This window comes from Oryctolagus cuniculus, chromosome 13 (assembly GCF_964237555.1).
Source record: "Oryctolagus cuniculus chromosome 13, mOryCun1.1, whole genome shotgun sequence".
Classification (NCBI taxonomy): domain Eukaryota; kingdom Metazoa; phylum Chordata; class Mammalia; order Lagomorpha; family Leporidae; genus Oryctolagus; species Oryctolagus cuniculus.
Genome location: NC_091444.1, coordinates 68910873 through 68936270, shown reverse-complemented (window position 1 = coordinate 68936270; position 25398 = coordinate 68910873). Strand labels below are relative to the sequence as shown.

The following is a 25398-nucleotide window of genomic DNA, read 5'->3' as shown; positions in this document are numbered from 1 at the left end:
TTACTCCATGTCCCCCAGAGCCACCAGGCTTCAGAGGGAAACTGAGGCGACTTAGGGGAGACTTTGAGACTAGAATGGACAACTGCATCCCAACTGGAAACTGTGCTGTCCGTTTCTGGACAGCCATCAGCTACCCACCCTTGGTGGGCCCCGTGGGAACGCTTGCGTGGACTCTCTCAGGTGCCACTTGAGCTCCCAGGTTGTGCTAATACTGGGTCGCTGCTGCTTTTAGAGCTGTGCCTACGAGAGGAGACTTCTGGGCTCCTCACAGGGAAGGGAGGAGTCTCAGCCCTGCCACTGCCTCTACTTGAGCCTTGGCTCTGATCACTGTGGCGCCGTGCGATAGAGCCGCCAAAACTGGGTCAGAGTCAGGGAGCGCCGCTGCCTGCTGCGAGGCTGCACATGCCACACAGGCCTCCAGGTGCACAGAACTGGGTGCCGCTATTTCCCGATTATCCCTGGAGGCTCAAGGCGGGTGGGCAGCTGGCCCCGGTGCCAGGAGGGAGTGGCGCCACCTGGAGGGCACCCCTTCCAGCCTCCAATTCTGTGCTTGGCAACTCCCCAGCTCCGGGTGTGCCCTGCTAGCCACACCTGCTGAGCCCAGCAGACTATGGTGAGTCTGAAATTGCAAAGGAACCACAGATGGCTGTGGATGGGCCTCTAGCTGCACGCTCGAACCACTGACAAGCTCTACACCTGCTCAGTGGCTACGTCAAACCCAGGGTGAGCAAGCTGGAGGAGGCTGGGGCATCCAGTCATGCCGGTCCCTGTACATTTCTGATGCATGGCAGAGGTAAAGAACCACTGACCCAGAGGCACTGAAGACGGACCCTGGGCACCCTGCCCACGAATCTGTGTTGCCATGCATCCCCACGTGTATGCACCTTGTTAGACTTGGGGCAGTGCAGCCAGGCTGTGCTCTGGTCAGATGCCCACAAACTCTCACGCGACAAATACAGCAGTCTCATCAGAGTGGCCACGTTGGGTATGGGAGGGAGCAGGCACGCTCCTGTGTAGCTGGGAGTCTCAGGACTCTGTTTCAGCTAAGTCTTTGGTGCTGCCTTCAAGTCCAGGCCGCGTCTCAGCAGAAATGAGTGTCCCTTTGCAGCTAATATGGCTGTGGCTTTCCTGCCAGTCGTGGCTTACAACGGCTTGGGCTTTATTTTACATTCAGGGTACACATGCATTTCTTTCTTTCTTTCTTTCTTTTTTTTTTTTTTTTTTTTTTTTTTGGACAGGAAGAGTTAGACAGTGAGAGAGAGACAGACAGACAGAAAGGTCTTCCTTTTTCCGTTGGTTCACCCCCCAAGTGGCCGCTATGGCTGGTGTGGCCAGTGCGTTGCAGCCGGGGCACTGCGCCGATCCAAAGCCAGGAGCCAGGTACTTATCCTGGTCTCCCATGCGGGTGCAGGGCCCAAGGACCTGGGCCATCCTCCACTGCACTCCCAGGCCACAGCAGAGAGCTGGACTGGAAGAGGAGCAACCGGGACAGAACCTGGCGCCCCGACTGGGACTAGAACCTGGGGTGCCAGCGCTGCAGGAGGAGGATTAGCCTAGTGAGCCACGGTGCTGGCCGCACATGCATTTCTTAAAGAGAGCCCTTCCCACCCACCCCTCACACCCCTGTTGTGTAAATTTTAGGGGCAAAGCCACTTGGAGCCTGCCCCTGCGTCTCCCAGTGATGGTCACACAGGGAACTGAAATTTGCACTCACATAACGGTGCCTTTTCTGGGGTGTCCCCTGACTCTGCTTTGCCCTTTCCTGTTCTGTCTCCGGTTCCACGACTCTTTGGAAATTCGTAACCTCGAGCTCCGACCCAATCCCCAGCTGCCTACTTGCCGCAGCTACCTGGACGCCCCATCAACCCTCCCACCCTATGTGCCCTGCAGTGCACTCAGCGGGCCCGTCCCGACTTCCCCTTCTCTCAGATCCCACACCCCGGCTGAGGGAGAAGACTGGGTGCCTCCTCTTTCCCTCCTGCCTCCCTCCTCCCCCACACAGCTGATCCATCACGCGTGTCCTCTCCAGTCCTGTCACCAACAGCCAACCCGCCAGGCTGCCGACACCACTGTAATAATGCCCCGGTTTCCAAGTCTTGTCCTGTGTACCCCCACCCCCCATCCACTCTCCACACAGATGCCAGAGGGCTGCTTCTCTAACAATGCCAATCTGATACTCCTCTGCCCCAGCCAGCCTGCGGCGCCCACTGCCTACAGAGGGTGACAACTCTCTCAGCAAGCTTCCGGTCTCCCCTGGGTGCCACTAGCTCCGGGCCACACAGTCCCTTCTCCAACTGCTCTGCTCTCACCCTGGGTTCCAGCCCTAAGTGGTGCTGTGTGCTTCCCCGTACACGCGCCGCCCCACCACTGTGCTTTCATGCGTGCCGGTCTCTCTCCTGTGGGCCTCCGACCTCGTTCACGCCTATTTGCAAACCTAAGACTCCACTCACTCTTCCTCTGCAGACTCCTCCCCTATGCCCGGTTGATAACACTCTCCTTTGATTTAGCACCAGCCCTCACAAGGCCCCATAACAGCACTTAGCAACTGCCTCAGTGACCACACACACTCTCTGACATCCTGGGCGGGTCTGGAGGATGTGATGTGTGTCTTATCGCCATGCCCAGAGGCACGCGTGGCACCTAGCAGGCATGGAATAACCACTTTTTAATTGAATGAATGAATGAATGAATGAAGGCTCTAAGGGTTTGCCTGTCCTTCAATTACTAACAGGTTTGCAAATTCCAATCTCTGCCTCAAAGGCCAATAAGCATATGTTATTTTAAATAATAGCTCCATTGCAGTTAGTGCTTATGCCCTGGGAAAAAATATTTTGATTTTTAACATCTTTAATTCACAGACTGAAAAAGCTCCACCAATTACTCTAAATTCTCTTACTCGATGGCTGATTATTCCCACCTTTGGCTTCTTACTTTTCCTTATCTTGAAGCCTTTTTTTTTTCAAGTCTTGCAAGAACAACTGCAATTTATCCAGCCTTTGCTATGTGTCATGGGTTGTGTTTTACATGTATCAAGTGGCATCTCATCACCTTTTCAATCTTCTTTAGAACCCTGATTAGAGAAAATGAAGGCAGCTTAACACAGTCAGACCTCAAACGGAACAAGTAAATACTGGTTAGCACGTTTTTTTCAAAAAGCTTAGAGAGAGAGGGAGAGAGAGATTTCAATCGCTGGATTTTAATGAGCTCCGCTGTAGATCCCAATGATCCAGCCTGGCCTTGATCCTCCCCCCATGTTGGCAAGAGAGCTGAAGGCGAGTATTTTGCAAAAACTGGGATTCTTTCAAAGGCTCTGGGTGCACTGTTGGCTTTTGCAAGCAGAAAAAACAAGCTGGGCGGGGTGAAAAGAGGGGAGAGTCGAGATACAAAAAAGGTGGCAGCGAAGAAAGAACTTGGGAAGAAAAGGCACAGAAACTTGGAAAGGACGTGTGGGAAAGGGCCTGAGAGAAACAAGTAGATAAAGCTAGGAAGTGGCCCAGACCGACGACCGAGGCCAAGGAAGACGGGAGAAAGAACGGCGGGTCCGGCTCATTTCTCGCAGCAGGTGACTGGAAGCGAGAAGCCCAGGAGAGGCCACGAAACACAGCCCGGCCTCCCTCCCCATCAACAACCAGGTACTGCCTTCGACTTTGCCTCAAGATTGTTTCTTGGAACTTCACCGATTTCCTGATCAGTGCACTGAAAATTCTCCCTAATGCAGGGCCGCTGGCCATTAACACTTTATGGAAGAGGTTGGCGAAGAGCAGATAGACTGGGATAAGCTTAGATGGGCAGTGTGGGTTTCAACCCTACTTGTGGATGAAGCAGCTTGGAAAGTGAGCTGGAAAGACGCAACAGACCACTATGCTTTGCCAAGTGTGGCTTTTGGTAGATTTTTAATACATCTTTCAAGGGTTGTCCTGCACGTCACCTCCCTGGTTCAGCTCTGCAAAGAACTGGAGTGACACCGCTCCCCTCCAACGTATTTTTCTCTTCCAGTATAAGTTTTCAGCTTGTTTTGGTCTGAACGGTGTGCGTAAATAGAAAATTCCAGCCCTCTGCCCCCTCTAACATCCTGTTTGGTGTTGCCTGAAACTGCTACTTCCATATTGGCTGGATTTCCAGGAACTCCTCTCATTCTTTATTTTTTACCTCCCTTTGCCCACCTCCCTCCACCTCTCCAAGACCTCAGATTGGCCTCAGGATGCAAGGAATAGGCACCTCGCTCCCCCAAAGGCCCACAGCCCCCCTCCAAGGAGCCAGTCCCCGGAAGCCATTTCCCATCAGCTCCGGGAAGAATGGAACCAGGCATCTTACCTTAACTAATTCTAACAGCTGAGGTTTCCTTAGAGACAGGGGGGAAAAATATTTATCCAGGGAGGGAACTCAGAAGGGATTACTGTGGAGTAATTTGTATACACTAAAATGAGCAGGGACCCAGCATGCCCCAGGGCCGCGCACACTGGCTGGCATTGTTACTCATTTCTATGCCTGCTTCCCTCTCTCTCTCTTGGCCCAGGAGCCAATAACTCCACAAAGGAGACCGCCCTTACCTTCCTTGGCTTCACTTTGTCGTGGTAGTCATACTGGAAGATTCCTTTGTAGCTCAGTCCCAGCCACCATGGTATCCCCTGCTTGTCCTAGGATAGCAAAAGGAGAGAGGGTAAACAGGGGGCTACAGAGATGTCCCAGCTTAGCTGAAGACATGGGCACACAAAGCTTCCATGGAGGGCACGGAGCCCACCTGTCTTGTTAATAACTGATTTGAAAGAGTGACCGAGAGAGAGAAAGAGAGACAGAGAAAGATCCTCCATCTACTGGATCACTCCCCGCACGGCTGCCATGACCAGGGCTGGGCCAGGCTGAAGTTAGGAGCAGGAACTCCACCTGTGTCTCCCACCTGCGTGGCAGGAGCACAAACACTTGGGCCATCTTCTGCTGCTTTTGCAGGCCCATTGGCAGGGAGCTGGATTGGAAACGGAGCAGCTGGGAACTGGCACTCCAGTACAGGATGCCAGCATCGCGGGTGGCAGCTGAAACAAATGGGCTACAGTGTTGGCCCCAGCCATCTGCTTTGTACCTTCACAGATGTGCCCATCATCCAATGGTGCTTGGTGGCACACAAAGACTGTGCCCTGCTCGGGGCTCGGCTCTGATCCTAACCAGCGGCTCGGCCACGGTGCCCTGTGCCTTTATAAATAAGGAGCGAATGCCCGGATTGGTTTTGTTCTTCTTACAAGACTTCAGGTTTTCCAGGCTGGCCTCCTACTCACTCACCACACAGGACAATCTGAGATGGTGAACGTTCTAATAAATTGAACCACTGATGAAAACTGTCATCGGCTGTCAGCCAGGGGGAACCCTGGAGGCTATGCAAGGTGCCTCCTTCTCAATTTAAAGACAAAAAAGTCCAAGCAGACACAGCCCAACTTGACTCAGGACCCTCCCAGCCCAAGGAGCCAAGGGCAGCAGGGCAGGAAGGCGGTCACTCAGGTCTCCTTCTCACCAGGACTTTAGGTCTGTGCTCTTGGACAAGACAGCACAAGAGAGGCTGCACCATCCTTGGGACTGAGTCAGAAACACCAAGCCCTCTGTCTATGCCTTTAACACAGACTTGCTGTCAGGGTGGTGAATTACAGCTCCCAGATGCTGGGACCTTGTGGAGACCCCATCTGGCAACCTTTCCCTAGCTTCATCCTCATTACCACTCATGTCAATAACCTGATACACCCCCACCGTGGGTGTTCTGGGAAGTCAAAACCAGCATGAGGGTTTTCAGATATTTGTGGGATATGAGCTATTTCAAAGTAAGCTGGGGCTGGGCCAGGCCAAAGCCTGGGACACAATACAGGTCTCCCATGTGGGTAACAGACCCTCCCACCAAAACCAAAAAACAAACAAACAAAAAAGTAGATGTTGCCTTCCAAGTGCATCAGCAGGGAGTTGGACTGGAAGTGGAGCAGCCAGGCCTGGGACCAGCGCTCCTATACGGGGTGTGGGCATACCAAGCTGAGGCTTAACCCACTGCACTAAAATGCCTGCCCCACAGTGCACACTTTCGTCTAAAGGAATTAAAAATATAGTTGGGTGGAAACATGGACACAGACATAAGCAGAGGGGCAAGAAAACTTCATGTTGACTGATGGAAGTATCTTAAGTTTAGATTCTCCGCTCTTTTTGATTAGACTTTGGGCAATAACTTAGTTCAAGGAGAAGAAAGGGAACTTCTCCTTCTCCTGTGTTCACCGGCGACACCTTATCTTCCAAGGCAAGATCCTGTAATGGTAGCAAAGTGCAGTCTGGAGAAGTTAACAGGTGTGAGTGTTCCGGAGCACAGTGGGGTGATACAGTTCACAAGGGTGTATTGCAGCCTGTATAGACAACTGGAAGGCAGGAGCTGGCGGGCTCCACACACAAAGGAAAGATAAGGACATGAAAAGGCTGACTGCTGGGTACGACTGGTGAAGACTGGTTTAAGTATTGCACTACATCCCACAAAGATGTACAAATTTAAAAAATGAATTAAAAAAAAAAAAGAAACCAAAGGCAAGATCCTAGCCCGAGACATTACATAAAACATTAGAGATACTTTAGAATGGGGTCAGTGTCACACTGGACTTGCTATCACAATGGAGTTTTTGAAATCTATGCATACATGCAGGGTTGTTCAAAAAGTTCATGGAAAACGTGTATTATGGAAAAAAAAAAAAAAACTATGCATGGGTTCCCAAATATTTTTGCCCCCAAAATAAATGGGTCTTTTAATTCAATTTTTCCACAAACTGCTTGAAGTACCCATATGTGTATTGCAGAATACTTATATTACCTCTTAGGAGGTAATATATAATATAATATAATATAATATAATAATATAATATAAGTGGAGTAAAACCCACTGCCCAATCCCCTCCAGCACACAATCTTCCTGACCAAGTCCTACCACTTCCCCTCAACTGCAACCAAGCCAAACTCTCAGTAAGACTGCTGGAAACAAGCATGAGCCGTCTTCCTTTGTCTGCTTAGTGCAGGGCTGGTGACTCGCCCCAGGACGAGGGACTTACCTTCACTGCGTAATAGTGCACCCCGTAGGTTGGCAGAGACTCCACGATGCTCATGTAGCTGAGGAGACAACAGAAGACAGACAGACAGACAGACACACACACACACACACAGGCTGGTTATTCAGCAGAATCAGCATCGTGCACGTGGCCTTTGGTGTGGGTGGTGGGGTTCTCGGAGTGATTAGTTAACTTGACAATCAAAGTGAAAGATCCCCCCATGTCCCCGAGACAACGGTTTTCTGGATGGAACAGAACCGTCTTGGCATGTGCTATGCCTGCACAGGGACAGGCAGTCCTCGGGAGGGCCGGGAGGGCCACTTACTTGACAATTGCTTGGCCTCTCGTCTGCCCGTTCAGCTTCTTGTAGTGCTCGATGACTCTGTCTTCGCTAGAATCAGAGGAGAAGGATTCTGTTAGCAGAGTCCCCAAGTCCACGGCTGAATAACAAGACGCTTCTGAGGCTGAGCGGCCTCACAGGAGCTCTAGGCAGTCAAGGGCCACTGCCTAACGTGACATTTCCAAACTCAGCCGGAGCGGAATCCCGTTAGCTAGAGATCGACTAAAGAAAAAACACCAGAGTCTGTTTTCCCCACAGAGGGCCTGCGTCCTCCTCATCTGGCCCTGCTCATCTGGGGAAGAAGGTGAGAGGTCAGGCTCGGGGCCAGCTGCTTACAGAAACAACGAGAAAGAAATGGATCCGTGGTGGTGGGGAGGGGCTCCTGAGTGACACAATGGTTAGATTCCCTCTGTCTCCCTCCTCACTCTCCCTGTCCCCCGAGTGCTGGCCCCGGCAGGGGAGGGCAGGCGGTGACCTCACTGAGAGCTCAGAGCCTACCTATTCTGAGTGAGTAGTCAGGGGCTGGGGATGGAAAGTGCTGGAATCCGGGCCTGGTTAATATAAACCGGAGAGAGATTGAGAAGTCCCTGTGGGGAAGTAAGCACAACCAGCTACCAGAATCAGATGGCAAAATCCAAGTCCTCAAGCAACCAGAGATCAGCTGGCTCCATGGTGGCAGTGGCCAGCCAAACCATCCCAGGGCAGAGCAGAGGGCAGCCTGGGCACATTTCTGCCTTAATCACACTCTGAAGTTGCTGGTGTGGTTGACCCCATTTTACAGGTGGAGAAATGGAGGCAGCCCACAGTTCAGAAACTGGGCTATACCGCCTTCCTTGAAGTGTGGACAGGCCTTCCCCCATCCCCCCATGGCTTTGGCCTAGGGGTTGCCTATTACATCCATGAATGCCAAGGGGTAGCAGGAGAGCCATAAAACATGGTGAAAATGTATCGTTAGCCCAGGAATGATGAGGGCAACATGATACTGCGAGAAACTTGACTCAGCTTGGGATGAAGGAGGCAAAATGGCGTCTTCCACCAGGTGCGGGGTCAGGAGGTGACTGGTGATGCTGAGATCAAGAGGAAAACCCAAAGAAGCCCAGCCTACGAGCTCTAGCTCTATCACTCTGCTCTGTCTATATGGAGCATGAATAGCATTTATTTCTCTTGTTAGGTCTTTTTTATAATTTATTTTTTAAGATTTATTTATTTATTTGAAAGAGTTACACAGAGAGAGAAGGAGAGGCAGAGAGAGAGAGAGAGAGAGAGAGAGAGGTCTTTCATCTGCTGGTTCACTCCCCAATTGGCCACATGGCTGGAGCTGCACCAATCCGAAGCCAGGAGCTAGGAGCTTCCTCCGGGTCTCCCACGTGGGTGCAGGGGCCCAAGAACTTCGGCTGTCTTTTTTTCTTTCCTTTTCTTCCTTTTTTTTTTTTTTTTTTTTTTTTTTCACAGAGAGAGAAAGAGAGGCAGAGAGATAGAGAGAGAGGTCTTCCATCCGCTGGCTCACCCCCCAATTGGCCACGACAGCCAGAGCTGTGCCAATCCAAAACCAGGAGCCAGGAGCTTCCTCTGGGTCTCCCACACAGGTGCAAGGGCCCAAGGACTTGGGCCATCTTCCACTGCCTTCCCAGGCCATAGCAAAGAGCTGAATTGAAAGTGGAGCAGCCGGGTCTTGAACTGGCACCCACATGGGATGCCGGCACTGCAGATGGCGGCTTTACTCGCTACGCCAAAGCGCCGGCCCTGGGCTGTCTTCTGTTGCTTTCCCAGGCCATAGCAGAGAACTGGATCAGAAGTGGAGCAGCCAGAACTTGAACCAGCACCCACATGGGATGCCAGCACTGCAGGCGGTGGCTCCGCCCACTGTGCCACAGCACCGGCCCTGTAGGTCTTTATAGATTAAAATACTACAGCCAGTCACAACCATGATGCAATGACATGAAAAGGCTTACGCTCTCTGGCTCTCTCACTCTTTAAGCAATGCATCATCAGGATGATCCATGCTACCCATTTGCTGTTGATGATGATCTAATTCCGGCTGCTCCACTTCCAATCCAGCTCTCTGCTATGGCCTGGAAAAGCAGTGGAACATGGCGCAAGTCCCCGGGCCCCTGCAGCCGCATGGGAGTCCCAGAAGAAGCTCCTGGCTCCTGGCTCCTGGCTTCAGATCGGTGCAGCTCCGGCTGTTGCGGCCAACTGAGGAGTGAACCAGCAGGTGGAAGACCTCTCTCCTTCTCTCTCTGTGTAACTCTGACTTTCAAATAAAATAAATAAATCTTTTAAAAAATATGTGAGCACAGAACAGATGGTGGGGACAGTCATAGAAAATAGCAGACAGAGAGGAGAGAGAGAGGAATTCCTAAGTGAAATGTGTACAGGGTGCCCAATGTTGAAGACTGAATGAATGCTGAGATGGCCGAGGGATGGATTAGGCCAAAGGCATCTCTGACTCCAGACAACACACTGGTATGACAATCTAGAACAGCGACTGCAGCCCTCCAAATAGGAACGCTGGTCTCCTGGTACCTTATTCCATCCCTTCCTCCATCACCAGTGCTATCCCGAATAGGAACAGCTGGGGGATACAGAAGGTAAGGCCCAGGGAGCTTAGGGACTCGGTGAGGAGGAGGAGTACCAGGGTTGCACGAGCAAGGAAATGGGCAGATGAGCTGTTGGTGTTCTTGAGTGCAGACAGCCAAGAATGGACGCTCAGAAGCTGATGTGGGCGAAAATCGCTGCAGGTTGGACGGATTTTGCTCTTAGAGGTCAGACTACGACGACAGGAAGGCATTACCTGTCCGCATCTATGCTACCAGAGAAAGAGCAGCAACACAGCAGCTCAGAGAGCTGAACCTAACGACGCCAGCTCACAGCCTGGGGACGCAGGTCCAGCTTCCCTGGGGGGCTGTGGTCTCTCAGAGAGGAATGATTTGTGAAGCGGAGTCTAGCCCTGCTAACGGCTTCTGCAGCAAGACACCTGCCATCTGAGCCAAAGCACTTGCTTCAAGCTACCTGAGTGACCACACAACCAGTGCACTGTCCAGGAAAGCGTCCAGATGAGACGAAAGGTGGCGTGCACAGGAGTACCTGGGGGAGTCGCGCGTCATATTTCTCAGCAGAGATTCGCTCTGCATTTCCTGCTTTGGGCTGTTCTTACACTGGGGTCCGTTTCGGAGTCCGGAAGGAGCATCCGGGAAGCGAGGCTGTCCCTGACAGAGGGCAGTGGTCCAGGCTTATGAGCCCAGCAAGATTTCATCTCTCCCCAGGAATGCAGCCCTGCTCACTTGTGGCACAAACCGCAATCTGGGAACCCTCCAAATGCCGGAATCCTTTCCAAATCGGTTATTTAGGGCCCGGACACATGAACTGTGGCATAATGACAGCTACATCAGGAGATGGCACCCACTGAGGGCAAAGGAAAGGATCAGCAAAGCTGAAACCCTGCAGTTCTCCCATGCCTTGGAACCCCTCAGGGCCTGTCACCCAATGACAGGGGTTCCAAAATGAAACTTGATCAGCACATGAAAGGAGGTAAAACCATCCCAAGTGAAACCTGAGAGGGTTTGAAAGAACAAAAGGAAAAGGAGTGGTCCCACACCCAACATGTCATTTAAATAAATCCAGCAAACAGTCCCAAGTCAGGGTACAACCTTGTGCCCAGGCAGCCACATAGCAGCTGTCTGGGCCCCATGCAGCCCATGGGGTCTTACCAGTAGGCCAGGGAAGGGTGCTCCTTCAGTGCTTGGGTGGGAAGGGCTGGAAGCTTCTTCAAGTCATTCCGTACGACTTCATTGCTGCAGAGAGAGAGCCAAGAAACACACTCAGCCTCCGAGAGACGAAGCCCACGGTTAGAAAGGACCTGACTCGGCCGCCTGTCTGGGAGACCCCGCATCTGGTCTCTTTTAATGGAAAGCCGTGGGAGGAAGCGGATGGGGGGGCACTTTCTTTTTATTTATTTACTTAATATAGAAAAGAAAGAACCTATGACTCAGCCAGCGTCCTCTCCCAGTCCTGACCCCCTGCACAGGCTCACAGATGGCCAGGGTGCCTCCAAGCCCTGCCCTCAGTGAGGGGGTGGACTGCAGGCCCTTGAGTAGCCCCCTCCACAGGGATCAGGCAGGAGAAGGGTCCCCTGGGGGACTCCCAAGACGGGTGACGTCACTGCTTTCTCCGCAAGAGCCGCCTGCTTCCCCTCATGGACGGTGCTAGTTTTTTGTTTTTTTTTTTTTGTTTTGTTTTGTTTTGTTTTTTGTTTTTTTGTTTTTTTGTTTTTTTTTGGCCTGGAAGGGCCACCCGCTGGAAACTGTCGGCTTCAGTGCAATTAAATAAACAACTTTTGCTTGTGACAAGGCCCAGAAAGTGCTTTGAAAGTGTGAAGTGGATTTACTGGGGCAGCTGGGAGGTTTCAGGCCATCTGGTCCTGGAAGCAGAAATGTTTTTTTTTTTCCTGTAGCCCCACATGCTCTGGGGTGATCGCCCCCAGTGTAACCCCTCCAGCCACTCAACTGCTCTCTAGCCACTCAGCAGACACAACATCTCACCTGAGCCGGGCTGGCTGTGGTATCTGCACCCACTCACGACCTCCTACGCCAACAGCAGCACCCACTCTGGGAGGGTTCTGGTGTTGAGAGACTGCTTTCCTAGTCTGCTCCACCAAGGAGCCCCAGGTGCCCCAACTGGGGTTGCAAAAGCTCATCACAGGGAGACCTGCATCTGGCCCAGCGCTTCCACCCTGCACCACTGTAGCAGTTTCTGTGTTGCGCACACAAAGCAAGGCAAACAGTGGCCAGCAGGTTGCTGAGCCGTAGCAGCAATGGCGCAGGAGTTCAGCAAATAAATAAGTACGAAGGAAGGAAGAAACACTGTAGACACCAATGGGAGCTCCTGAAGCATTTGGATGGCGAACACCCTAACGCCCACGCTGCTATCTGGAAGACGAATGGTTGTGTGTGTCCTCGGCAGAAAAACACTGCTACCACCAACAATCAGCAGCCCCACGCTGGATACCAAGTGCCAATGGGGAGCTCCATCTCATGGCACATATGTGGTGACAAAGAAAGGCATGGATGTTTGGTGACATTATCACTGAAGCCAGAAAGGGCTTCTTTCAATGCACTGATCGATGACGACAGTGCTATTTGTGAACTCTGGCTTCCAACAACCAACCAGGAGGAGATGCAACTTAACAACCGTTTGAAAGACTACATCTGGGTACTTGCACTACCTGAACCTAAGGTATAAGGTGAAGGTTTGCTAGTTAATAATCAATAAGATGAAGGTATGGAACATCTGCTCCTACACAAAGTGCTGTAAGGGATATGAAACAATGAGGAGACCTAGCCCTTCTGCAAAAGGTGTTCAGAGTTGGCCTAGGGGGCAGGAAAAGTACTTGACCTTGTGGGCAGTGTTTGATCATGTCAGTCCAAACCACAAATTCTAAGGCTCAGAGGAAAGAAAAGGGCTCTGGGAACTCGGGTACAAGAACAGGTTCTTGAGGGGACCCTGAATGAAGAAAAGGCCAGGGACATTGCCCCCCTCCGCAGTGGAAGAAAGCCAAGCCACGGGGGCCACATAAGGAGAACTGAGAGACCAACAGGGCTGCACGGTATGCAAGGGTAACACCGAAGGAAAAGGAGGGGGAGGCACAGAGTTATGAGCACCACTGATGTCAGGCTAACAGGGTTCCCGCTGATCCAGGAGGCAACAGGAGAGCCACTGGAGGTTTTCAAACAGGTGGGCTCCTCGTGTTTAGGAAGATCCAATTCCCGAGTACGATTGGGGATTTTTAGTCCCAATGCGCTCAAGACATAGCTCAGGCAAACACTCAGTTCACCAAATGCCTGAGAGCCCACGGTGCTGAATTTTTGGGTCTCTTCTCCCTGTTCAGTTACCTGAGAACAGGGAGCTGATTCACAGGTTCAAGGGCACCTAGAGCGATGTCTTAAGGACCCAAAGGTGCTTTTTTCAGACAGACTTTCATTGGCTGAAACTATGCGAAAGGCAATTAGCAGCTCCTCTATGGAGCTGAAACTTGAGCTACTCCCATTCATCACATCTGAAGTCTATTTGGGGAAGGAAGGCGCTCCAGGAAGGGATGGTTTTACCCACCCAACACGTGTTTGTTGGCAAACAAGTGCCCCTGATGACAGCCCCAGGTCTGACTCCCTTGCTGGGTTGTCTAGTTCTCCTCCTGGGCAAGGCTACACAGGAAAACACAACTAGAACTCACCAAGGCGTGAAGCCCATCCAAAGCCATTAGTTTCTGGAAGGGATCTATGGCTCTTAATCCTTCCCAAAGGGCCAGCACGTAGCAATGTTCTATTTGCCTTTCTGATGTTTGTAAACATCTGTGGTAACTTAGAGGTGTCCAGCCCTGCCAGGCTCTGTAGCTGCAATCACAAAGCTGCCCTAAGGGGAGACGCTGTCATTCTACCCCCAAAGACGTGCAAGGCTGAGGCCTAACTAATGTCCCAGAGGTCCTGAGTTTCCTTTCTCAAGGTCTCCCAACCTGATGCTCTCCCCAGAGTTCAGCGCACCTGATAGATGCCAACTTACAGAACACTTTAAAACAGTTTACTCTATTGTCTTAGTCCATGTTTAAAAAATAAATAAATAAAGGTCTCTTGGAGAGCCAGCTACTAAGCTGAGAATAAAGGTCAAGTCTTATTTTTAATAGTACTCCAATTTTATTCAAAACGTCTAAGTAGCTATGAATGTTGCCCTCTTCTTCCCCCCACTCAAAAAAAAGTTACCATGTCAGTGCTGTGTGGATTTTTGATTTAGGGGAGGTTTTGAGGTGATGTCCCTGTCTTCTATTGCCTGTCCTGCTCATAAGACATGAGAAGAACAGTCTACTGGGGACAAATGAAGATTCATAGCAATACATCAAACAAAGGATTCTCCACAATGAACAACAACACCAATCTTAACCAAGTTATCACAAAGTAAAGAAATAAAAATTTAACTTGAAGGCAAGTGGGTCAAAATCTGCAATGTGTTTCACTTTCCTTTATAAAACTAGGAAGTAACTTTTCCAGGAAATTCCTTTGGGGTCAACGAGACATCTGTAATATGTAGGGGAACCCTCAAAGGCATACGAATGGGGCAAATGCAAAGGTTTGCGGAATCTGGAGCGCAACCTGCAGACCTTCTCTGAAGGTTCTGGAGTCTCCTCATAGGCTTAGTGAGGGAGACTTCTTGAAACCAGGGGCTGTGACCCGCTCTGGAACAACAACAACAGAGCAGTACACCCACAGAGCTATGCAATTGGAACATATGGGAATAACTGAACACTCGGGAGTGGTAATAATAAGCTGGCATCCGGATGACTCCTCCGTATTTTATTAGCATCTCATGAAGGTCAAGTTCCCAGAGAGGTAGCTCATCACTAAAATCCCTAATATGCAATTCTAAGGTCTACAAAGGCCAAAGTAACACACTTTTCATAAAACATTTAGCAGCAAACCTAGGCTTTTACTGGAGGTGACGTCTGACCCCTCTCTGTCTCACGCGTGTGAACATTCATGTTCCGGTGCAGTAGTGCTGATGGGTTTGATTCCAGATGTTGCCCAGACCCTGCCCAGGCTGGAAGGGAACACTTGGTACCAGCACTGAGTCACCTGTCTTCAGACCTGGAAACACTGGAATCCTGAAGTCTGCACCGTGGACTGTGTTCCTTTATTCAGTCATACAACGAACCCAGGCAACTCCGAGGCAGATGAAGAACAGAAGTTACAGATTTTTCATTCTTGCTGATCTTTAAAAACCATCAGGAAACAGTATCTTTTCCCTTTCTTTCTCCCCTCCTCTCCCTCTCCTAATTCTTTCGTGAAGCTCCAGTTACAACAAAGAAAATGGGAACCCTTGTCTATCTCCTCCCTATCACATACTTGTTCTCCAGGTACACAGGGAAGGCTTGGTGAAGCTGATGGCCCCGGTCAAGATGCAAGGGGTTTGCATCATGGGAACACATCCCCTCTGCCTGTGAAACGCCTCCTGCCATCGCACTTGACCTTCTGCCGCCGCTGCATTCGGCCATTTGCAGAACATGAGAAGCACCTGCAGACCCCTGGAGATTTTTTTTTCCCAGCACGGGATTCTGGATTTTGGACATGTATCATGGACAAATATGTCATAAATATGTCCAACTTCTCAGCTGAACTGAGGGGCAAAACTATAAATACGTTTAGGAATCACGTGCCTGTATTCCTGTCGCTAATTGTTAGGTGATGGAACTAAAGATTTCTTTCTTGATGAGTGAGGCTGGTTTCCTAGTATGGGAGGGAAGTTCTGCGAATTTCCTAACTTAGCTGTAAGCAGGTAAAACTCAAAACAAGCTTTGAAAAAAATGGAAAATAAGCTTTGAAAAAAAAAATGGTTCACAAGTGTGTAATTTCAGGCAAACAGTTTTACTTGAACAGCCCAAGAAGAAACAACTGATTAATTTTCTATATTACCACCCTTTAGAATGGAAATCCCAACCCAGAAAACCTGAGGCACAGCCATACTCATGGGTATTCACAGTTAACTTCAAGTCCCAGAACTTGGTATTAAATAAATGCTTAACAAAAGAAGGAAGCTGTCATAATACACAATTTCCTTCTTTATACCTAAAAATTCCTATAGGATTTGGAGAATATCATCTTGCAAAAATCCCCATCCAGATGCTTTCTTGATGCTTTGAAAATGTGAATCACACACTTGCAAGTTCAAATGGACTGTTGTGTACAAACAAAGCTTTCGGCAATGATTTCTAACTTTGCCACTTGAATGTTTTGCTTTGAGTGTTCAGATTCTCTTTCTTTCAAAAGCTCTCGCTGGCATGAAACATTACAGCTGCCCCCAAATTAGTCATGGTCCTCAAAACTATTTTAAAATCATGGGAAAACTCCACACATCCTTCTACTTGTTTTTTCTTTTTTACTGAATTAATATATAAGAATTATACTGGCTTCAAATCTTCCTGCAAAACCTCTTTGTTTGGGCCAACAGGTGTGTTTAAAATGTCACAAATAACTTTTTTTCTAAGAAGTTTACAACGGGAAAATTTCCCAAGTTTAAGCTGAAAGGCGGTGTTTGATAGAAGCTGTGTTCTATTTTTTCACTGTCTAAAAAACTCAGCAAACCTCTCAACACAGGATCAGTGACAGCTGTTTTCTTTCAAGTGGCCAATTAAAAAATTGTAGGAAAATAATACCCGAAATGATCAAATAGTGTAATAATGATTTAAAACTGAGCTTACTTAGAATTGGAGTAATAAAACTATTTATGTAAGTGCAAAGTAAAGACATCTGTAGACCAGGAGTTGTGAAGTTTACACTCATCATCTTCTAGTGCTGTCTGCTAACCAGGCAAGAAAATACAACTTTGTCATCTTTGTAAAGACAGCATTTGATACAAGTGTTTAATTTACTGGAAAAAAAAAAGTCTTCTAGAAGGAAATCAGCTCTTTGCCTTTCTTGCTGATTTTCTAAAATTCTTCCTTTAACCTACGAGGGCTTAAAAGGCATCCACTGGCCTGACCAAAACAAACAAACAAAAAAAACCCACTAACTTAACAAACCTGGAATTGTGATACCAGTAAGCCAAGTTAATTCACATGCAAAATGCAGAATACATTTCTAACAACGGGAAGAAAAACAAGAGGGCATTTTTTTTTTTTTTTGGTCACAAACTTTTTTCTCTCTCGAGACTAGTGGTCATACAGTCCCATGGTTTATGGGAGATGAAATATTTACGTCTTTTGCTCTCACAACTCCCCCAGAGACCTAAGAACATGTGCGCTGTGGAAATTAATGGGAATTTCTCAGCATAAAGAAATATTCCAACTCGCCAGTGAAAATGAGGGTGAAAATCAATTTCTCTGGTTAATGGAGGAGAGGTATTTTTTTTTCTATTGATTGAGCCATTCATTGCTCTATTCCTAAAAGCGGATAAAAAAAAAAAAAAAGAAATGGAATTAGAAACTTGTAGATTGATACCTCAGGGAAACAAGATTTCTTACCAACCACGAAACCCTGAGAAGCCGACAGTCTCTCATTTGGACTAGCACTTAATTTTGTACAGATGTCGCACACACTGGCCCCAAAGCTTTCAATCAAATCCTCACTTCTCCCCTCCCGGCTGTGTTTATTTGGAATGGCGAGCCTTCCATCACCCCTGTCGCCCGTCACGGGCACTGAGCAGAGTCTACCAGGTGGGTGCAATTGGCGCACAGGTCTTCCCGCAGAATGTCTCCACCGCCTGCCTCTTTCAGGTGCTGTCTGCTTGCTGGTCCCAGGAAACTGCACCCTGGGAGAATCCTGTTTTAGTGATTAGCATCCGTACATCCGGTCCAGCAGATGGCTCCAGCTAACAGAGCCTCGCTGATCTGGTTTCAATAAATCTTGTTAACCAAAAAAAAAAAAAAAAAAAAAATTCGACATAACGGATGTTTTTTACCAGTCCCTGTTAAGGGATGGATGACTCTTTCTATCAAAGATAGTGTGACTCTGGCATTTGCGATTTGCACTGTTTAGCATCAAGCACTTTTAAATGACTTTACCAGTTTTGCAAAATGAGTTGCAAGGAAAAAAAAAACACAATGAGGCCCATGTTGAGAAAGATCAGAAGGGCTGACAGAAGGTGAAAAGCAAGGTAAGGAGATGGGTCGCAGGGTTTCCTGGTAAGATCTTACAAGAGAACAAAAACAGAAACAAAGAAAAGCAAGGTCTCATATGGAACACACAGCTTAGTACAGTGTAGCGCTAAATATTTTATTAAAATAAATCAGCATATAACTAGAAAAATGGTGGATGGCCTGTCAGTTGATTCAAATCTTTTAAAGGAAGAAAATATTCATTTTCTACAGTAACTCAAGGCTTTTTTTTTTTTTTTTTTTTTGGACAGGCAGAGTGGACAGTGAGAGAGAGAGACAGAGAGAAAGGTCTTCCTTTTCCATTGGTTCACCCTCCAATGGCCACCACGGCCAGCGCGCTGCAGCCGGTGCACCGCACTGATCCAAAGCCAGGAGCCAGGTGCTTCTCCTGGTCTCCTATACGGGTGCAGGGCCCAAGGACTTGAGCCATCCTCCACTGCACTCCCGGGCCATAGCTGAGAGCTGGCCTGGAAGAGGGGCAACCAGGACAGAATCCGGCGCCCCGACTGGGACTAGAACCCAGTGTGCCGGCGCCGCAAGGTGGAGGATTAACCTATTGAGCCGCAGCGTCAAGGCTTTTTAAACGATGTAAAAAACAAACAAACAAACAAACAAACAAACAAAAAAACAGAAAAATGAGTGTTTGGCATTCAAAGCACGCCAGCGTTCAGGTTACATAAAGTCTATTGGATCATACGTGGTGTCTGCTGCTTGACTTGTGGCCCCCAGTGATGGTCAAAGGAGGACTTTCTGTCTCTGCACAGTGTTGGCCCCCTCTGCCTCGTGCCAGTGTACACACCCCTGGGGTGCCCCGTGACCAGCGGTAGCTATTCTGCTGTTCCACAAATGCCAACTCGACTCACTTCCTGACTGTTGACAGACACGAGCTGTTTCACACCAGGGAAGTGAAATGAGACAACGATGCTGCACACAGGAAAATAGTATCAAGGGGCAAAAATATTACTTTTAGAAAAGGCTGTTTCCTAAACCTTTAGTGACGTCCGATAAATCTTGTCTCCCGTACGGCAGAATACAGCCATGTGTGGCACCAGTGTCCTATCGCAGACACTATAACACATCTATCTATAGCTCAGGCATCTGCTTGCAGTGATGCTAAACCCAACACTGCACCGTAGAGTTTGCTAAAACAAGGAAGTGAGCATGTCCATGAACAGGAAAAGGAGTTGTGTAAGAATACTCCTTTAGGGATCTGCTGAGCAGAAAGAGAACCCCAGAAAAGCAAGCAAGCGCCTGTGGGTTTCACGAGAAAGAGAAGTGGCGACCCTGGGGTGCCCTTACAGCTCTTTCCATCAGCACTCCGACTTCTCTCTTTTGAAAATAACAACCCCTTTTCTCTTGTGCTTCAAGAAGCTTGCTCAGATAATTGGTAGATTTTTTATATTCGTTCCACATAAATGTAATATCCCTATAGTCACTGAAACGTAAACATACAGGGTAATAGCTTCCTGGGCAAAACAGCCTTTTTAGCAAGTTACGGATTTAGGGCCCCTCAGGCTATGAAAAAGTTACTTTGCTTTCTGTGTGTGATCATTAATTCAAAAGGTTGGGGCCGGCGCCATGGTTCACTTGGTTAATCCTCCGCCTGCAGCGCCGACATCCCATAGGGGCGCCGGGTTCTAGTCCCAGTTGCCCCTCTTCCAGTCCAGCTCTCCGCTGTGGCCCAGGAGGGCAGTGGAGGATGGCCCAAGTGCTTGGGCTCCTGCACCTGCTTGGGAGACCGGGAGGAGGTACCTGGCTCCTGGCTTCAGACTAGCGCAGCATGCCGGCCGTACCAGCCATTTGGGGGGTGAACCAGCGGAAGGAAGACCTTTCTCTCAGTCTCTCTCTCTCACTGTCTAACTCTGCCTGTCAAAAAAAAAAAAAAAGGTTATTTGGGGGATGGCATTGTGGTGCCATGGGTTAAGGTGTCCCTTCTGCAATGCTGGCACCCCACATATTGGAGTACTGATGTCAAGCCCCAGAAGCCGTGTCTCTGAATCAGCTCCCTGCTAACCCACCTGGGAAAGCAGCAGAAGATGGACCAAGTACTTGGACCCCTGCTACCCACAGGGGAGACCCAGATGGTGTTCTGGACTCCTGGCTTCAGCCTGGACCAGTCCTGGCCACTGTAGCCATTTCAGAAGTCAAACAGAGGAAGATCTCTCTCGTTCTCTCTGTCTCCTTTCTCTCTGTCTCTCCATTACTCTGCCTTTCAAAATAAATATTTTTTTTGAAAAGGGTAATTTGAGGCCCTAGATCTTAAAATATCTTAGAACTAGACCCTAGGCACAGCAGAGAGCTGGACTGGAAGAGGAGCAACTGGGACAGAATTAGTCCCTAGGCTGTGATTTTATACATACACATGTTGCAATGAATGAAACATTGTCAGGCCATAGAAGCAATACTTCTGTTACCTATTTTACCTTAATTTGGTAGTGGAATTTGGGGATCTATGTGGAGGTACAGATTTCTGGAGCCCTCCAGAAGCAGCTGTCCCAGGGCTCTCTGTGTCCTACACTGATCTCTTATTTTATTGATGTCATTTTTATTACATGTGCAAGGCATGTTGATAAGTCAAAGCCATTCAGTTAAATACAACTAAGGCTGTACAGTCACATACTAACTGTTCATGCTGCTAGGACAGCTTCCTACAACTCTAAATTGGGAGAATGGGACTTCTAGCACGCCTGACGTGCAACCACCAAACCAAATGCGATCAACTTCTGTGCTTGGTGGGAAGAGACGCGCACCCACAGAAGACTGAGAATTACTTCCGTTACCCCAGAACTCCAGGTGACTTTCTCTGGACCGCCGAAGAGAGTTTTACTAACCACAGGCCAGCTGCAGCAAACAGGGGGTTTATCAGGGATCCCCATGGAACACACCACCCCCACCTTCCGTGTGACCTTCCCCTCCCCAACAGCTGCTCTTGCAAACAACCTGCTAGGCAGCGCTCAAATGAAGCCCAACCAGGATCCTTTCTATCTTCAATCCAGCCAACAGGCTGGCATTCCTCAAGCTCATTACAGGGCCAGGAACTGCTGCAGGGCCAGGCCTGCACTTCCTCCTCCCTGGCAATGCCTGTGGCCCCGCGTTCCCAGGATCTGTGGGGCCAGATCACGCCAGCCCCAGTGCACATTCCATCCTGTCAGGGCACCCGCAAAAATAAATAACATTTACAGTGGAGTTTGGAGCCAGTGGAAGGCAAAGGGAGAAGAAAGCATCTTCAGAGTGAGTAGATGAGACACTGGAATCTGCTGGATTTGTGGGTTTTAAACCATTTTTCAAGGGACACTAGAAATCTTTTTAAGGAGATACAGACTTGTGCTTATCAAAACCCCAAACTCCAACCCCAAATTACGGTCATGACAAAGTAAGTTATAATAAAAGGAAGTAACAAAGTAAAAGTTTCTCCGGCCTGAAAACAGCTCAGTGGAGGAATTTGGTAAGCGGGTGCTGGCCACCTAGAAAGTTCAAGGTCTCCAGCTAAGGCTCCTTCTGGTCATTCATTACCTACTCAGAAATGCGACTCCCTCTGCTTTGTACAAAATGCCTGGGAAGCCCAAACAAAGGGGACCCAGAGGTTTCCTTAGGCAAATATGTGCAAACTGAGCTGACTTTTAGATCAGGGACAAACCCACTGGTCACATCCAGTCCTCTGCTTGTTTTTGTATTGCCCGTGAATTAAGAATGGCTTTTACTTTTTAAAATCGTGTGTGTGTGTGTGTGTGTGTGTGTGTGTGTCGGGGGGGGGGAGGTGGGAATCAAAGGAAGAATATTTTGAGATATTTATAAAAAACTCAAAGTTCCACATCCATCGAGTTTTACTGGAACACGAATACACTCATTCATGTACCTGTCATGTGTGGCTGCTTCGGCACTTAAGAAGAGCTGAGTAACTGTGACCCAGACCACGTGGCCTGCAAGAGCCAACACACAGACCATCGGGTCCTTACACAAGGAGTTTGTCAACCTCGGTCTCAGACTGTGAAACAATGTTTGCTTTTGCTGAGATACCTGACCAGGAGCCTCTGCTCCAGGCTTTGCTGGAAAATCTCACAAGGCACAGGGAGAGCAGAGAGAGAAGGTGGTCTTAAGACTTTAGAGAGCAGTGTCTACACTTGACAAAAACAGGCAAAGGCAGGAAGGTCATCAACTAAGGTAGTCTGGACTGCACTTACAGGTGCAATCCCCCAGAGCACTGGTCAACACACACACATACACACACACACACACACACGTTCCTTGGTGGAGCAGAGTATGATGGTTTCATCTTCATACCAATTTATCAACTGCCTCTTGATGGTTCAGAATTGTACGCCTGGACCCTCTGCCTACTCTCTTTTCGCCTACAAGCCTTGAATGTTAAGAATGTGCCATTCTAGATTTTTCTCAGAGGAGTCTGACATAGAATAGTGTCTGCCTTGGAGCACAGGTCTCCTGGCGATGGCCACTCGGGAAGGCTGAGGTGATGACCAGGAGAGACAGCTGGGCGTCTCAGCCTTGCTGGTCAACAGGCAGTGCATCCTGCAATGAATGACAAGTGTCAAGTCTGCGGTTCTGTAGGGCTGTTAAAGCCGTTATCAGGTTCCCACTAGGTAAGTGTGTTTTATGTTTCCTCTGCGTCCTGAGAAAGAAGGAAAAAAGAAGTTTTTTTTTTTTTTTTTTAATTTTCATGAACGAAACTACCTCTGGGCTGTGGCATTTTTGTCTTCTGGGGGTCAGGGACTAAACTGTCAGGCTGTCTGCAGCCACATTCGCCCTGTGGCAGTAATTCAGGCTCCAAGGAAGCAGGTGACCAACCCAGCAAACCTCAGGACAATGGCCGTGGGGGACACCGGCCTCTGATCTCAGCATCTTACAGACCTCACGGCTTTGCAGTTAGTGCAGAATCTCCCCTTTGCTAAGACACTGTGTCTGCATCAGTTGACTATTTTTGAGAGCCCCTAATAAATATTTGAGTAGACTGTGTTTCTACCAAGCACAAGTTGAACAGTTTCTTTCAGAAGAGGAGCAACAGAATATATGTTTAAAAAAAAAAAATTGTTGTGCAAACTCACCTGGAAAAATCTCCCTTTGCCTCCTAGAAGAGAAAAAAATTCAACATGAGTGAAACACACTAATCCAGAGTTACCAATTTTAAAGTAATTCTATGGTCAGGGCCACTTCCCCAGGCAATGAGCTAAGTTTACCTTCAGACCGCTAACCTGCTGTCCCCCCATTTGCCACAGGAATATAAATAAAGGGGAGCTGGTGCACCTGCTCCACACACATCACATCTGAAGTTAAACTTCTGAAAGTCATAGACGAAGAAAGAGATTCCACAATGACAAGATGCAAGATTCCACCTCTAGGCTCTGGTCTAACTTGTTCCAGGTTAAAAATTCAGATTCCAAACAAGTGTCTGGAAGAAACCTCTATTTCTTGTGTCACTTGTTGCTGTGTTTGGTATTATGGGCTATTTCCCAATTATACCAAGGATTCCGGAGCCCGGGGCCACAGAAACTTCAGTGACTCTCGCATAATGCTGTGAACACAGCAGTTTTGTTCCCTAAATTTGTTGCAGGGATATATTAATGACATCACTTCAACTCACCTTGCCATTCGTATAGCTAATACTCTGTAAATTTTTTTTTTTTTTGCTAACATCCTTTTCTTTTTCTTTCTAGGGGGTCACGAAGGTGACCCTTTGATGATCAATTCTAGCTATTCTCTTGGCTCCAAGAGAGGAAACAGGGCCTTTCTCCCAGGCTCAGTTCAGACATACAACCTGCCTTTACAGAGCTGGGTGGTCCCAGAATTCTGTAAAATGAGAAGCCCCTATTTACTGCCATGCTTTCGCTGATCCCGGCAGCTCTTCCCAACCTGTGGCTAGAAATTGTTCAGCTGATCAAAGACAGAGAAGGCTATGGGCCATGCACGGAAAGTCTCGATTCTTCTTCCTTCTGTGTATGGCCTTGGGTTACAGAGGAGGGAGCCACTTACCTGTAAGATATAGGAAGCTAATTCAAACACCACTTCACTGTCGACGTCAATAAGCTCCTGGAAGGGAAAACCAGCAAGGAACGGTCAGCTTGTTCCTGATCGACGACTCCTCTCGACTTCCTGGAGACCCCAGACACCCGCAGTCCCTGCAGCTGCTGCTCGGAATCCCCTGGTCTCACACGCTTACTGACAGCGTTTTTTATAGCTCTTAGCCAGAAGGGGCCGGTGGTGCTAGACCTACACGGCCATCTTCAAGGCCTCATCTTCAAATCTGGATGAGAAATTAAGGGGTGGGCCAGTTCCCAGATGTCCACAAACCTGACAGACTTCTTAATCTTATCACTAGAGCTTGGCATTTATCCTCTTAATAGACTTACACGTGTACAGCATTGTATCTACATCACTCACACGTTAAGTGACAAAGGGAATCCAGGAAGCAGCAGGCAATACTAATACATTAATTGACGGTAGGCTGTTCTGTTGTTGCACTTAAGTACAAATGTCTGTCTCTACAAGAACAGTTCAAAAAATTCACGGAAAAGCACAATTAAAGGTAAATTTATGTTGGTCTAAGAATTTTTAAAATACACACACACAAGGGGTCTTTGAAAAGTTCATGAAAATAATGCATGCTACAAAAAAACTATGCATGGACTTCAGAATTTGTTTCTAAAGCTTATTTATTTGAAAGGCAGAGTTACAGAGTGGGGGAGGGAGAGGGAGAGGGAGGGGGGAAAGGAGAGGGGGAGAGACAGATCTTCCACCTGCTGGTTCACTCCTCAAATAGCCCCAACAGCCAGAGCTGGGCCAGGTTGCAGCCAGGAGCCAGGAACTTCATCTGGGTCTCCCAAGGTGGCAGGGGCTCGAGAGCTTGGGCCATATCTGCTGCCCAGGCGCATTAGCAGAGTGGAGCAGCCAGGACTCAAACCAGCACTCATGGGATGCCAGTGTTGCAGGTGGCGGTGGCTGAAGCCCCCAAGCCACCCCATCAGCTCTAGATTTTAGAAATTTTTGCACCAACATACACTTTCCTTTATTTTACTTTTTTGTGAGCCTTTTCAATCACTCCCATATTTTTCTTTCCTTAATATCTTTGCATCGTATAGTGAGTGACTGCATGATAGAAAGAGCCAGGAGAGATTTAGAAAGCAGCTATCCTAGCCCTCTGCTTTTCTCGAGAAGGGAAATCCAAAAACACTAAGGGACTTGCCCAGCATCAAGGGCCTTCACAGCAGTTGTGGGCTGGAAACAGCCCCCCAATCTCTCATCCATTGTGTGTCTCAGCTTCGGCCAACATAGATAGGCTCAAGAGCAATAGCTCTACATAATCCAAGTCAGCTAAAGGAGGAAAAGCTTTCCAACGGAGTTACAAACCACATTCG

General features: G+C 48.5%; 1 protein-coding gene across 10 annotated transcripts in view; it reads right to left on the bottom strand.

Moving 5' to 3' along the window:
• FRMD4A (FERM domain containing 4A) overlaps positions 1-25398 on the bottom strand; it is a 647838-nt gene that overhangs the window by 79517 nt on the left and 542923 nt on the right. For all 10 annotated transcript variants that reach the window (XM_051820846.2, XM_051820845.2, XM_051820848.2 and 7 more), the window contains 6 exons: positions 24017-24073; positions 23092-23114; positions 11106-11189; positions 7381-7446; positions 7059-7116; positions 4551-4637 (listed from right to left, as the gene is read on the bottom strand). In XM_051820846.2, coding sequence (XP_051676806.1) covers positions 4551-4637; positions 7059-7116; positions 7381-7446; positions 11106-11189; positions 23092-23114; positions 24017-24073 — 375 coding nt within the window. The remainder of the gene's footprint in view (positions 1-4550; positions 4638-7058; positions 7117-7380; positions 7447-11105; positions 11190-23091; positions 23115-24016; positions 24074-25398) is intronic.